Source organism: Vanessa cardui, chromosome 18 (assembly GCF_905220365.1).
Source record: "Vanessa cardui chromosome 18, ilVanCard2.1, whole genome shotgun sequence".
Lineage (NCBI taxonomy): Eukaryota > Metazoa > Arthropoda > Insecta > Lepidoptera > Nymphalidae > Vanessa > Vanessa cardui.
Genome location: NC_061140.1, coordinates 10,846,149 through 10,862,143, shown reverse-complemented (window position 1 = coordinate 10,862,143; position 15,995 = coordinate 10,846,149). Strand labels below are relative to the sequence as shown.

The window sequence follows — 15,995 nt, the reverse complement described above, 5'->3', positions numbered from 1 at the left end:
CCTGGAATAGATATGGAAATAGTAGCTTATAGTGGTTAAGTCATTACGATATTCCGTTATAGTTGATTTATACATCTTATATATTATATCTTATATATTATATATTATTACCGTGTGGTCCCGGATTAGAATAGGACCTCCCCAACTCTATCCGTGGGTGTCGTAAGAGGCGACTAAGGGTTTATATTAGGGCCCAGTGTATGTCATCTGCACTTTGGGCCACCCGCACGGTGGCGGGTAAACCACCACGATAGCATTCCCAAGGAGGGTTAGTGTCAGGCAGGCGGCCGACTTTAAAAATATAAGCCGAAACATTTACAGCATGGACAATGAAAACCATAAGAATGATAGGGCTAGGGCGTACCCCACAGGCGATGCGCAGGAGCAGCACCCGACCTCTGTGGGAAATGGACAAGGGTTTTCGCACCAAAACGGGCGGGTGCGACGTAAGAAGCGAGCTCGAAGTGTGAGAGAGGTAAAATTGAGATATGCGAGTTGGAATGTAGGAACGATGTCTAGAAGAGGAAGGGAGCTAGCAGATGTTTTGAAAAGGCGACGGATAAATGCAGCGTGCCTGCAAGAGACAAAGTGGAAGGGTGCAAGGGCTAGGGAAATAGGAGAAGGATATAAGTTATTCTATTGTGGAAGTGATGGCAAGAGAAATGGTGTGGGTATAGTCTTAGATAGTAGGTTGAAAGAATGTGTGGTTGATGTAAAAAGAGTGTATGATAGACTGATAGCGATTAAATTAATTGTGGACGGCGTGACACTGAATTTAATAAGTGTATACGCGCCACAGTCAGGCTGTGAGGAAAGCGTGAAAGAAAAGTTTTGGGAGGATTTTGATTGTCTGCTGATGGATTTACAGGATAGCGAGGAAGTCTATGTGGGTGGTGACTTTAATGGCCATGTAGGAAAAGAGAGTGATGGATATGAGAGAGTGCATGGTGGGTTGGGATTTGGAAACCGGAACGCTGACGGCGAGGCACTTTTACAAGCTGCCTGTGCCTTCGACCTGGCTATAACAAACACGTGGTTTAAGAAAAAAGAGGAACACCTAATAACTTACAAGAGTGGCCACCACGCGACACAGATAGACTTTTTCCTAGTGAGGCGAAGGAGTCTATGCTGTGTCAAAAACTGTAAAGTGCTGCCAGGCGAAGCTTTAGTCACCCAACACAGACTAATCCTAATGGATTTTAAATTAAGTGTCTCGCCCAAAAACAGCCGAACACGGCCCCCTCCTAAGACAAGATGGCGTATGTTAGAGAATGATGAATGTGCTATTAGATTTAGGAACCAAATAGTGGAGAAAATGATAGAAATGAGTGATATGAAAGATACATTGGCGAATGAATGTTGGACTGAGATGGCTAGGTATATAAGGAAGGTCGCAAAAGATGTGTTTGTTGCCAGAGCGAAGGCACAGGAGAGGTTATACAACTCACTGGATAGCCCCAGAGGCCAGAAGGATCTCTACCGAATTACGAAAGAGAGAGAAAGACGATCGAGAGATATAACATATATCAAATGCATGAAAGATGAGGCTGGTAAAGTTTTATGTTATGAATGAAGAAAATGACTGGAATTGTGTTCTTCGAGAGGCGCAAGTAAATAAGGGATTAGTAAGAGAAATTAGCATGGATGAGGTAATGACAGCAGTCAAAAGCATGAAAAATGGGAAGGCTTTGGGTCCAGATGATATACCAGTTGAAGTATGGAAGATATTAAAGAGTGAAGGATGTATGTGGTTGACTTTATTCTTCAATAAGTTGTTGCATGAAGAAACCATCCCACAAGAATGGTGCAGTAGTTCACTAGTGCCCATCTTCAAAAATAAAGGAGATGTACAGGATTGCAACAACTATAGAGGGATTAAACTCATATCACATACTATGAAAGTATGGGAGAAGGTAATAGAGAGAAGATTGCGAGAAGAGAGTGAAATTACCGAAAATCAGTTTGGGTTTATGCCAGGTCGAGGGACAATGGAAGCTATCTCTGCACTCCGCCAATTGTGCGAGAAGTACAGACGTGCTCACAAGAACCTGCACATGGTGTTCATTGATCTATCGAGAAAGCCTATGATAGGGTGCCTCGTGAAGTGTTATGGTGGGCATTGAAAGAGAAAGGTTTGCCTGGGAAGTATGTGGAGTTAATTCGTGTTATGTACAAGGGATCTTGTACCTACGTGCGATCGTCTGCCGGTAACACCGACCGGTTCAATGTGGCTGTAGGTTTGCACCAAGGGTCGGCTCTAAGTCCTTACCTCTTCCTGTTGGTTATGGACGCTCTAAAGGCGGACATACAGGAGGAGGCACCCTGGTGCGTGCTTTTTGCCGACGACATTGTACTGGTTGGTGAAGATGGACCTGAGATCCAGAGCAGATTGGAGGATTGGCAACGGAAACTGGAGAATGTTGGCCTGAAAATCAGTAGAACGAAGACTGAATACATGTTCTGCGATTTCGGCGGTCTCTCCGGTCCTGAAGCCATAGCGCTTGATGGCGCAGCTCTTCCAGTCTGCTCCGACTTCCGGTATCTCGGTTCACTCATTCAAGGCGATGGCGAAATAGATCGAACGGTGAAGCACAGGATTAACACAGGATGGATGAAATGGCGGCAGGTTACGGGAACAATTTGTGACCCCTGTTTTCCCCTTAAACTTAAGGGGAAGATCTATAAGACCATGATCAGACCTGCTGTCCTGTATGGATCGGAGTGTTGGGCTACAAAAGGGATGACTGAAAGACAATTGCATGTTGCGGAGATGAGAATGCTGAGAGGAATGTGTGGTGTTACGCGAATGGATAGAGTAAGGAATGAGTATATAGGAGGAAATTTGAAAGTGATACCGATAGCCGAGAAGTTATGTGGAAGGCGGCTATCATGGTATGGGCATGTAATGCGGAGGAATGAGGAACACATTGTGAGGAAGGCCTTGAGCATGGATGTGGATGGATATAGAGGTAGAGGACGACCAAGGAAACGATGGATGGATTGTGTGAAAGACGATATGGCTAGAAAGAATGTTACTTGTGAGATGACGTCTGACAGAGAAGTATGGAAGGAGAAGACATGCTGTGCCGACCCCAAATAAAATTGGGATAAGGGCAGGAGAATGATGAATGATGATATATTATATGTAAAATATAATATATTGGTTATTTTTAAATTATTAACTGACCAGCAAGCACCACTGAATATTCATTATTCATGTGTGTGTTTATAATTCATCTCGTGCTCGGTGGTGAAGGAAAACATCGTGAGTCTGCATGTGTCTATTTTCATAGAAATTCTGCCACGTGCATATTTCACCAACTCGCATTGGAGCAGCGTGGTAGAATATGTTTCAAACCTTCTCCTGAAAGTAAGAGGCCCAGCAAAGGGAAATTTAAAGGCTGTTGTTATAAGTTGCCATATTAAAATTTATATGTGAATTCGGATTTATAGAAATAAGCTTCATTGGTATAAAAATATTTAAAGTATATAACAATTTTGAATGTTATTTTGTTTTGGTATCTTAACTGTTTTTTATTTATGATGCTGACTGTACATTTATTTGCGTCGTATTTCTCAGAACGCGATTAATCCGTAGCTGAATTTTAGTTTACAAACTTATTTTTTATTATACTTTTTCTAAATTAATGTTCCCTCGTTTTTTAAAATGCTAAAGTTCTTTTACTTATATTAATTCAAGCATGATCAATTTTTAAATAAATAAATATAGTAAAAATTCTAAGATAATTAGAAACAAATGCTTATTCACGCTTTCGTTGAGTTTTATTTTCATTTGGTCTTTTATATTTTTTTTATAAAATTTTAATTATAAATAGTATTAACGATTGCAAATTCCTACAATTAGACATCGACAATTTTTGTAATTATTGTGCGCTTAATTCTCTATATTTAAACATAAAGAAATATTGACTCCAAATTACTATTCAAAAAACACATGGATGATATTGTTTCTAGGTCTTATCGTTTATTGGGATTTATTCTTAGAGTAAGTAAAGAATTTAAAAAACCTGAAACAATTTTATTTTTGTTTGACTCTTTGATTCGACCTATTCTGGAATACTCACTACTGTATGGAATCCATATCACCAAATTCGTATAGACAGTTTAGAAAAGTTACAAAACAAGTTATACAATTACATAAAAAGCCGGTTTCCTCAATGTAATATTAACTTAAAAAATACTCTCCAAAGTCGACGTGATTTACGTGACCAAATATTTTTATTTAAGATTTTAAACAATAGAATTGACACAATTTACCTTACAAGCAAAATAATATCAACTGCCCTCGAAAAATAGCCACCCGAAGAATTGCTCCATTATTTTATATTCCTAAAGTTAAAACATATTTCGCTTAAAACTCATTTATCAATAGAGTTTGCATAAAATATAATGAAAGTTATAGTCATATTGATATGTTTAATGTTTCCTTACAGTTATTTAAAAAAATGTTGTTTGAAACCCAAAAATAAATTTTCCTAGTTTATTACTTAATATGTATTCCTTTTCCGTAAGTAAGATAACAATGCGACGTTCGTTGATTTTTATAACTATTGTAACTATTTGTTTGTTTTTATTTTATTTGTGGCAGCTTCATTGGTGTATATTTTTGTAATTTTATTTATAATTTAAGTGTATTGTGAACTGTTTGTGCCTTAATAAAGCAAAATTAAATAAAATAAAATATTAAAAAAAAAGGTGCCTTCCGAATATTCATTGTCTAAAAAACACCTGCCTTATATTATCGGTATAATCATTTATCAAGTTTTAATATAAAACTCATTTCGTTATATTCCTCAAGGGAGTCATACACATGTAAAATTTATCTTAAGAGCTTATCATTAAATTCGAAGTTAGACCTTATTATTATAATTTATGCTTAATATTATTTCAATGGTAACCGAATAAGAGATATGAATATATAGTAGAGGCAAAGACAAAACTTTTTAGTAACCGTTCTCCTCTGTTTGTCAACTATGTTGTTGTTTATTTTTTTTTAATTTGTTGTCTGTTGAATAATGCTTGGTAAATGTATTGAAACAAGAAAAAAAGGTTTAAACAACTATATTTTTTCCAAATTGGTCAAATTTTGCCTTTTTTATTATCCGCGCACATCCATCTAGCTCTGTAAAACCAACTTTCACTGGGGGGGGGGGGGGGGTTTCCCGGACAGATACAACTTGGGAACCTTCAAGAGAAAAGCGTTATTTTTTTTAAAAGCTAGCTACTTTCCTACAATCTTTTGCAGATATACACTATAAATCATAATATTATGATTTATAGTCTATAAGCATTGTATCTACGAGTACATATATACTCGTAGATACAATATCACATACTCACCGGAACCAGGATCCAGGGTTGTTTTTTTGAAGGGCTTGACTCCGTCGAGGGTAGATATAAGCAAAATAAACATACAAAAAGCTACTAAGCTTGTTAAAAAGTTAAATTAGAATAATTACCAAGTTCACTTTCAAACTTGTCATTGCAGAACTCAGATGTTTTTGGGGTTCGAGCTTGAGTTTTTATTTTTATTGTTCTATCTCGTAATTTCTGTTACAATTATTATGCTTCTAAAACAAGTAGGCGGTGCTTTGTCACTCTGACAGATGTTACAATATTAGTGTCAGCTTAGTATCGAGTTGCTATTTAATTTACACGTATAATACTTATGAGATAATAAATCGCTTATGAAACATTGTAAGACGACACAGGTCTTATCGCGGTCGGTCTGACAATAATTAGTTACCTTGAAGAGGGTTTGCTTATGAAGGACGACGAATTTAACTACAAGCGCCCTTTGAACATAGTTCTGATCATAAATTACACTCGAGTTATCCGAAGTTTGTTGCTGTAATTTCGCCGGCGCTGCTCAAACGCCAAGGTGTCTGAACCACTAAACATGCCAAGTTTCTAGTTCGGCCAAGTTGTAGATTATGTACGCACGTTAAGGTTCACGCATCGGTTGCGTCCGGAGGAAGTAAACATCTCTAGTGATAATTAGTCAAATGCTATCTCGTTGGTCCAGCCTGAGTCTAGTTAATTAGATTGCGAATTTCAAGGTCACAATAAAATTTTGTGTTGCAGTTCAACCAATTTAAACTCCAGAATAATTTCAAATTAATTAATTGTAGGTATATAGTAATCAATGCTGACAGTTTAGCGAACTGTAATAAACTAACTAACTGTAATAAACTGTAATAATGTAGTTAAACTAATAATAATTTACTAATATAAAAGTGATATATGCGGTCATATTCTAGTTATATAGTCAATCTTATAACAGAGACAATATATGCGTATGCGATCGAAATGTTTTCACATCAATGACGTCATTGCAGAAGTTACGTTGTGCTGCGTTTAGACGCATTGTGCACTGGCCACGGTGTGATTTCTTTATGTTAAGAAATACTCATTTCCAGATCTGTGTTTGGTCACAATCCAGAAAGAAAGTAACATTGCCTTATAATATATAAAAACTAGTAATCACCCGAAGCTTCAAGCTTTAGGGTGTTGGTTGTCATGTGTTAGGCAAAAATAGCCTACGTTCTTTCTTAGAGTTAAAGTTTGCTTCATACCAATTATCAGCAAAATTGGTTTAGCGGTTTCGTCGTGATATATAGACAGAAATAGTTACTTTTACATTTATAATGTTAATATAAATTTAATATAAAGAAAATCCAAATATAACATACAATTATTTAGCTATACTCTGAATGTATTACATAGTAATATTCTCATTCAAGGAACAATATATTAGAACAAGAAACGTACACTTTACGTTTTATCAAAGGGAACAAAAGCATGCTTAATAAGATTAATTCACGATACGAGGGAATAATTTCAGAACCGCAATCGTACATAATTGTAATTATTATTAATTAACTATTCAAATACATATTATGCTATAATAAGTTTAGAAATCCTCACAATGTAACTTGCTGGCATCGGTGTTTTGTTTGTCTATGAAACTTTCTATTTTACCAGCCATTTTATTAATTTATTTACACAGATATATTTATAATAGATAATTAACAATAGATATTCAACAAGTGAAATTATATATTGTATATACAAAAGATACTTGTTCAATGTTCATCTAATAATAGATGAATTATTATCAAATCGTCTGCTATAAGCATCATTAAAATTTTATGTTTTTATTACACTAGCGACCCGCTCCGAGATGGCCCAGTGGTTAGAACGCGTGCATCTTAACCAATGATTGCCGGTTCAAACCTAGGCAAACACCGCTGCTTCATGTGCTTAATTTGTCTTTATAATTCATCTCGTGCTCAGCGGTGAAGGAAAACATCGTGAGGAAACCTGCATTTGACAAATTTCATTGAAATTCTGCCACATGTGTATTCCACCAACCCGCATTGGAACAGCGTGGTGGAATATGTTGCAAACCTTCTCCTCAAAGGGAGAAGAGGCATTTAGCCCAGCAGTGGGAATTTACAGGCTGTTGTTGTTGTTGACCCGCTCCGGCTTCGCACGGGTGCAATACGACATCATATTACAGTTTAAGTTAAAAAAATTAATTACATTTTAAGTTAAGAAATTAAGTTCTAAAATTATCACTGTTTCTTTACTATATTGGCCATATGTTATATACAGAAACCTTCCTCTTGAATCACTCTATCTATTAATAAAAAGCGCATCAAAATCCGTTGCGTAGTTTTATAGATTTAAGCAAACTTTTGTAAGAAATTGACAAAATTGTGGCTCTTTTGCCAGTCCAGATTTTTTTTTATGGTATAGGTTGGCGATCGAGCATATGTGGTATGATGGTAAGTGGTCACTATCACCCATTGACAATAAAGCTGTAAGAAATATTAACTATTCCTTACATCGTCAATGTGCCACCAAACTTGTGAACTAAGATGTTATGTCCCTTGTGCCTGTAGTTACACAGGCTCACTGACCCTTCAAACCGGAACACAACAATACTGAGTACTGTTACTTGGTGGTAGAATAACCGATGAGTGGGTGGTACCTACCCAGACAGGCTTGCACAAAGCCCTACCACCAAGTAACGATTATAAACACAGATTTTGTTTTAACGTGAACTTGAAACTATGTAGCTTATAGTAACACAAAACTTACTTGAATATATTGATTGACATTTTAAATAATTCGAAGAATTTTTTTTCACAAAAATGATTGGCTCCTTATTTATAATTATACATATAATTATATTTAATTTAACAAAAAAAATATTGTAGCCTAAGTTACTCCCTATTATATCAGTTATCTGCCATTTAAAGTTCCGTCAAAATCGGTCTAGCCGTTCCAGAGATTAGCCGGAACAAACAGACAGACAGTCAGACCGATAAAAATTGTAAAAAATGTTATTTTGGTATACGTACCGTGTATAAATACATATGCGTTGAGTAAAAAAGGGCTATTTTAATATTACAAACAGATACTCCAATTTTATTATATGCATAGATAACCACATCTCATTCTTCGAAGTAACTTCATCTTAACGTTATAGATAAATATGATTAAACGTATTCTAGATTTATGAAAAGGGCGCGCGGGTGAAATAAATTTGGAGGGTTGTATGTTTATTTGCCTAATTTTTAGTTCATTGGTTTGCTTACATTCAAAAATGTTACGTTTCAAAATATACTTTATTCGATTTACTGTAACAGCATTTCTATGATGATTGGAATTTTAATGAAAAATATATTTATTATCATTTCAATGTAACCCACGATTTACGTAAAATAAACGTAATTAAATTACTTGTTATTAAAGAGTTGAGATGGCCCAGTGGTTAGAACGCGTTCATCATAACCGATGATTTCGGGTTTAAGCCCGGAGCCACTATATATATGTGCATAATTTGTGTCTATAATTCATCTCATGCTCAGCGGTGAAGGAAAACATCGTGAGGAAACTTGCATGTGTCTAATTTCACCGAAATTCTGCCACATGTTCATTCCACCAACCCGCATTGGAACAGCGTGGAATATGTTCCAAACCCTCTCCTCAATAGGAGAGGAAGCCTTAAGCAGTGGGAAATTTACAGACTTTCACTTTTTTATTTTACAGGCTGTTACTTTTTTATTTTACTATTAATTAATTGTAATATTATGTAGGAAACACATTAAATGTTTTTCTTGATCCAATTTCATTGTTTATAAATACATATTGTGTATTTTCTAGACCAAGCGGTGTTTGCAAGCTTAATTTAATTTTCCTTTGTAATAATAATAATAATATCATAATCATTATATAAGTTTCAGAACTCATCTAGTACTTCCTAGTGTCATTATACTCGCTACGTGGGAGTTTGTCTGGGTACCATAAATTTGTACCAAAACTTATCTGTTAAGTACTACTGATTTTCTTGTCGGTTTTATAATAAAACCCACATTCGTAATGAGTTCATTTGCTTATTCAGATATAAATGTTTCTTATCACTATATATTTGTTTATAATATAATAATATAATATAAATATGAGATACATCACTCTGATCCTAAAGTAAGTAGCTGAAGCACTTGCGTTATGGAAATCAGAAGTAACGACGGTACCACAAACCACAAACCACACCCAGACCCAAGACAACATAGAAAACTAATGGCAATCTACATCGACTCGGTCGGAAATCGAACCCAGGACCTCAGAGTAGCGTACCCATGAAAACCGGTGTACACACCAGTCGACCATGGAGATCGTCAGCCGAAATGGTTCAGAGGTAAGAACACCTTTCACCTTTTTTTGATATAGGTAAACGGAAAGGCAAATGTGCCACCTGAAGAAAAATGGTCATCACCGCCCATAGACAACAGTAATGTAGGAAGCATTAACCATTCACCTGTGTACTGGTTCACTCATCCTTCATATTAACAATATTTTTAAGTTCCTGTTTGAAGGATGAAAATTGATGTAAGAAAGAGTAGAATATATGACGAGTGGACTTTGCCCAGACATACCTGCACAAAACCCTACCACCAAATAAGAGACTTAACCACTATCCAGGGGCAAGCAACACTACGCTACACTACACTACATGGCTATGAAAAACATCGTGAGGAAATCTGCATGTGTGTGATGAAAGTCTATCTAAGTGTTTCTCCATATTGAACGCATTAGTATATTCTCCAAGCCTCAAAAGTAGCAAGACATTTACAGCAGTAGCACATTTGCTGACTGCCACTAAGATATAGACATTTATAGTAAAAGTCTATTAGAAATAAAGCGAACTGCAAACAAAACTGCTATCAATGTAATATTGGTAATGTGTCTGTCAATCTGACGGAAAAATACGTAAAAAAAATTACTGCTAAACTTATTACTACTTTATAATTACTTTCCAAAGCGGTGGATTCGCAGGTTTTTGGCAATTAACAGGCAATTTTAAACAGTTCTTTATCGAATAAACGTTGTGATATTCAGAATTAAATATAAAAGTTGATAGTATCTTAAATATTAAAAGCGTAAGTCGATTCTTGTCCCACTTATTATTGGACGATAACTTTTTTTATTTTTTTTATGGTTTATTTTTATTATAAGTTGGCGGACGAGTGGTGTGGACGAGTAAGTGGTCACCATCGCCCATAGACAATGACGCTGTAACAAATATTAACTATTCCTTACATCGTTAATGTGCCACCAACCTTGGGAACTAAGATGTTATGTCCCTTGTACCTGTAGTTACACTGGCTCACTCACCCTTCAGACCGGAACACAACAATACTGGGTAATTGGCGGTAGAATAACTGAACATAACAATTTATTAAACAATGAATTTTAGAGAGCGGAAAAAAATTACTGTACAGTTCCAAAGAACTTATTTGACATTAAAAAAATCAATTAAAAAAGGTTCCATCAGTTTATAATGAAATGAAATCTAAACAAATTCTATCAAAGGACTTGAAATACCTAAAAGATATTTTGTATTTTTTTTATATTTTGTTTATGACGACCTCCGTGGTCGAGTGGTGTGTACACCACTGGGTGGTGGGTTCGCCACGCCGAGGTCCCGGGTTCGATTACCGGCCGAGTCAATGTAGATTATCACTAGTTTTCTACGTTGTCTTGGGTCTGGGTGTTTGTGGTACCGTCGTTACTTATGATTTGCCATAACACAAGTGCTTTAGCAACTTACATTGGGATCAGAGTAATGTATGTGATGTTGTCTCATATTTATATATTATTTATTTTGTATAAACGCGAAGATTCGCGGGTTACCCACTAGTTCATTTGTTTTTAATACTTAATCGACTTTCCCATCTCGACCGCACTTATAGATCTCTTTAATGTCTTTTCTATCCTACGTGACATGGGTGAAGTATCTGCAGACTATTGTCAGTACTAAAATCTATTAAGATATGGACTGTTGATAAGCCAAAACGTTATATACATATGAAGACACAAATGGAAGGAGATAAGGAGATTCTTGACTACAATCTCAATCGTAAGACACTTCATAGTGATGATCATAATCTGGTTAGTTGAACATTAAAACAACAACAATAACAACAACAACAGCCTGTAAATTCAAAGTGCTGGGCTAAAGGCCTCCTTTACCTTTGAGGAGAAGGTTTGGAACACATTCCACCACGCTGTTCCAATGCGGTTTGGTGAAATACACATGTGGCAGAATTTCTATGAAATTTGTCACATGCAGGTTTCCTCACGATGTTTTCCTTCACCGCTGAGCACGAGATGAATTAAAAAGACAAATTAAGCACATGAATCAGCGGTGCTTGCCTGGGTTTGAACCCGCAATCATCGGTTAAGATGCACGCGTTCTAACCACTGGGCCATCTCGACTCTTATTAATACAAAAAACAATACTTAATTCAGCTCCACATTAAAAGTTCGACGTCAATTTGAAAATCGAAAATTCAGATTACGATGCTACCTGGCAATAAAATGCTGCATTAAAATAATATAATTTGACGTTTAATATTATATTTTAACGTCATGGACAGCATCTGCCGAGAAATCATGACACATTAAAGAGGAAGCTGTCGCTTTGTATTAATTTAGACCATTATAATTTGTATTGGTTGGCAATCAAATGCTTCTTATAATCTTACTTGGACTCTATGAAAGGTCCTTTGCGTAGATACCACCCAAACGTATTCTATAGTCATACATTATACAACTGCATCTTAACCGATGATTGCGGGTTCAAATCCAGGCAAGCACCACTATAGATATGTGCTCAATTTGTGTTTATAATTCGTCTCATGCTGGGCGATGAAGGAAAACATCGTGAGGAAACCGGCATGTGTCTAATTTCATCGACATGAGCATTCCACCGACCCGCATTGGAACAGCGTGGTGGAATATGTTCCAAACCCTCTCTTTAATGAAAGAGAAGGCTTTATTCCAGCAGTGGGAAATTACGGGCTGTTACTTTACTTTACTTTACAGAATACAGGACTATGATAGTTCTGGTTTCAAGGGTAAGTGAGTCAGTGGGATTCCTAGACAAGGTACATAAAATGCGTCAGCGTCACGCTGGTTACGAATATTCACAGCATCTTCGTCATATGTATACGATATTATATTTAACATCTTTTCCAAAGGTCAGAAGCCCAATGTCGACAATGTAAGGATTAGTTAATATTTCTTACCGCGCCAATGTCAATAGACGTTGGTGGCTCTTTTCATCGGGTGACCTATTTGATCTATAATATCATACATATTATTATGAACTCAGGCACAAAAATTGTTCTTTAAACAGAGTACTCCTCCAAATTAACAATTTAATCCTTTCATTTCGCCAATTTACAAATTAATAATTATCAATTTGGCAATGAACACGGTCGGCCGACATATGCATCCCAGGGTAACCGTCAGCATCACACTGCTTACGAATATTCACAGCAACTATGACACATGTGTACTTTATTTGCAATTGTGACACAGCAGTCGGAAGTACAACTTCATAAATATTACCTATTCACTAACGAGGCGGACTCTCTAAAAGTTTAATTATGTAATTGCATAATAGAATTAACTTTAGAAATACTTATTTGCTATTATTAATCTTGTCGTCATACACTCACATTTATAATATAATAGTTTCATACATATAATAATTTAACGTAAGGGGGCGGGGCGTGCCTTTCAGGGCGTCATGGTAGCACGCGAATGCGATTCCGCGGTGCTGGCCGATGAAGGAGAGGATACTTCTGGTGTTTTAGTGGGTATTCTGGGCTACCGAGTTTCACTCGTCACCCTAAATACTGGCAAGTTCCACGTTGAAGTAGGGGGTGCTTCCACGCTGGGAAAACCCTACTGGGAGGACGAGCGTGGGTGAATAGTTGCTATTACCTAAAATAAGGTTTTGCAATATTCTTTATTACAAGATTTTTTGCATTTAAAATAATTTATGAACTTAGTTATTAAACTACTTATGTATTCATTAGTAATCTGTTTTAAATTACAATATTTTAACAAGGAAAACTTTAATTGAGTTCCTGAGAATACTAATTAGGTGTTTTATGTAGGCTTTTTACACAAATATAACTGGTCATTGGCTAAAAACCTTCCTTTTGAGAACTAAGCTAAAATAAATTAATTAAAAAATGTCCAATTCGCTGAAGTTTTTGGAGGAAAACAAAGTGAGAAAAGTTGTATGTGCCAGAAAATTCTGAAACACATAAATCTACTAGCCCCTATTAGACCATCGTAGATAATCCACCAAAGCCTTATTATCGATAAACTGAAGGACTTTGCCATAATTGAGACATTTTTACACAGTAATTTCAAGGTCAAATAACAAATATCGAATTATATGTTTTGTTTGAAATTGTTTAAATTTTTTTATTATTATTATTTTACTCTTATGAAAACATATCAACTTCTAATGGATCACCAATGAAAATCGAACTAGCTGCTACCACGTGACAGCAAATGGAACTATTGGTACTTAAAATATAATTAAATTTTGATATGAAAATATTAAATTGGATAAATTTTCCATTAATAACGTTAAGTGCTTTTAATTGCCCTTAACGAAATGTACTCGAGTATTTTAGTTTACATATTTCATTTAAAATTAAATTAATCGTTGGTTAACTTGTACATACAGTTTGTACAACATGTTGGACTTTGCATAGTTATGGGATGGGATTCATTCCATTGGGTCAAACTTTTTTGCTTGAGAATAATTACAATTTATAAAAAAAACTGCCACAAATCATGGGCCGTTCAGCGATGAAGAAATGGCATGTTCTATATTATACATGACATGATGTCTGCCATGACATAAGAGAGAATGAATCAGAATGATTGATGTTTTCCTCAAACTTAAGTTTTTCTTCCACTGCAAGCAAGCTCGACCGATAAGCAGTCACATATCATATATCCTACCACCATACAACAATATATTATTGTACTGTTCAGTTTGCCGAATAAGTAAGTCATCGCAATTACACTCTTATATTTATACTTCTACTGCTACTATACGATACAAGATTATTATTGAAATATGTTAACTCAAACCTACGTATTGCTTAACCTAAAATAGTAATGGCCAATTGTCCTGCCATCTCTGCCTCAGATTATTTAAATCCAAATTTGGTTTTCCAGTCGACCTTGGTTCACAACACACTAATCAATTTCCCAAGGTTGGTGACGCATTGGTGATGTATGGGGTGATAAATATTTTTCAGCGGTGGTCACCACCACATCAGGTGCATTTGCGAGATAGCCTACCTATTTACAATTAAAAATCTTTAATTTCTCTTTCACTTTGTTTATACATCCGATCGGATTAGTCTCTTTACATTTTTTCTGTTGCAATAGTATACTTCGGACCCTTACCAAAGGATGGGTATACTCTGGTAGAAGTGTCATTTCATTTTTTGCAAGTATGACTTTCGACCGCCTTCAATGCATCTGCTATCTCTCTTCTTCTTCTAGTTATAGCTACTAGATGCAAAATTGCTAACTTAGATCATAGTTGAGGTTTATAGACATATATAAAGTCATGTTTAAGGCTTTTCCAATATTTGTGATGCGCTCTTCTCAGCTCGTGATATGGGATATTTGATGGAACTGACGTCATAAATAGTTATAAAATAATACGCTTAATACATATAGATATACTAGCTGTGCCCGTGACTTCATGTATGAATTTAACAAAAACCTGCTTGTTCTTTTCGGAAATTTTACTACAACTTATTAATTCTGTATTAGTGTCAGCTTTTGCGATATAAAGCCGTTGTTGGTCACCCAACGTGACGGAGTAGTAGTGTCATGCTCAGTCCTCGCTGCTCGCGGTACTGGCCTGGAGACTACAATGTAATTTTATGTGTATTTTATATATAATTCTAAAAAAGTAAAAGCTTAAGCGTCAAAATCGATCCAGCCGTTTCTGGGATTACCTGAGTTTTCATGGGCTTAATTTGTGTTTGTAGTTCATCACGCGCTTGGCGGTGAAGAAAAACATCGCGAGGAACCCTGTCTGTAACTAAATTCAATGAAATTCTGCTATATGTATTACCGCATAGAAGCAGTGTGGTGGAATGAGCTCCAAACCTTACTGTTACTTAAATAACGTTATTCGATCTACCGTTTTCCTGGTATTAGTAAAACATAATTTGAAATTAACATTCGTACTTTTAATAAAGGATCATTTATTATTATTTTTTTTTATGACTCCTCATATCATTTAGTACAATAAATGAACCATTCGATTTTCTGAGGCTATAGTATATTCGAATCCAACATTTACACCTTTGTTCTATCATCTTGTATCCTGCATTCTGTTTCATTATTCCGTAACGCTATTTCTATTCTTTTACGATGTTTTCATACCCCGCAGAACATGAACTGCCATCATAAATAACATTTTATTGTGCACTTCCTTGCTTTCGTTAAAAAGTTTCGTTATTTGCATTTTAAATTGATATTAAGGCTGTAACCACTGCGGTACGTTAGCTGCTTTATATTAAATTACTGACGCAACTGTGTTAATATTAGGTATTTATCTGTTT

At 35.7% G+C, this 15,995-nt stretch overlaps 1 protein-coding gene across 1 annotated transcript; it reads left to right on the top strand.

Moving 5' to 3' along the window:
- The first annotated feature begins 322 nt into the window (after positions 1-322).
- Positions 323-1,573, top strand: LOC124537582 (craniofacial development protein 2-like). The gene has a single exon (XM_047114455.1). It carries the CDS (start codon positions 323-325, stop codon positions 1,571-1,573), a length of 1,251 nt encoding a protein of 416 aa, XP_046970411.1.
- Positions 1,574-15,995: the final 14,422 nt, after the last annotated feature.

Coding starts and splice junctions, on each gene's coding strand:
- LOC124537582 (XM_047114455.1), top strand. CDS start 323: ATGGACAATGAAAACCATAAGAATGATAGGGCTAGGGCGTACCCCACA.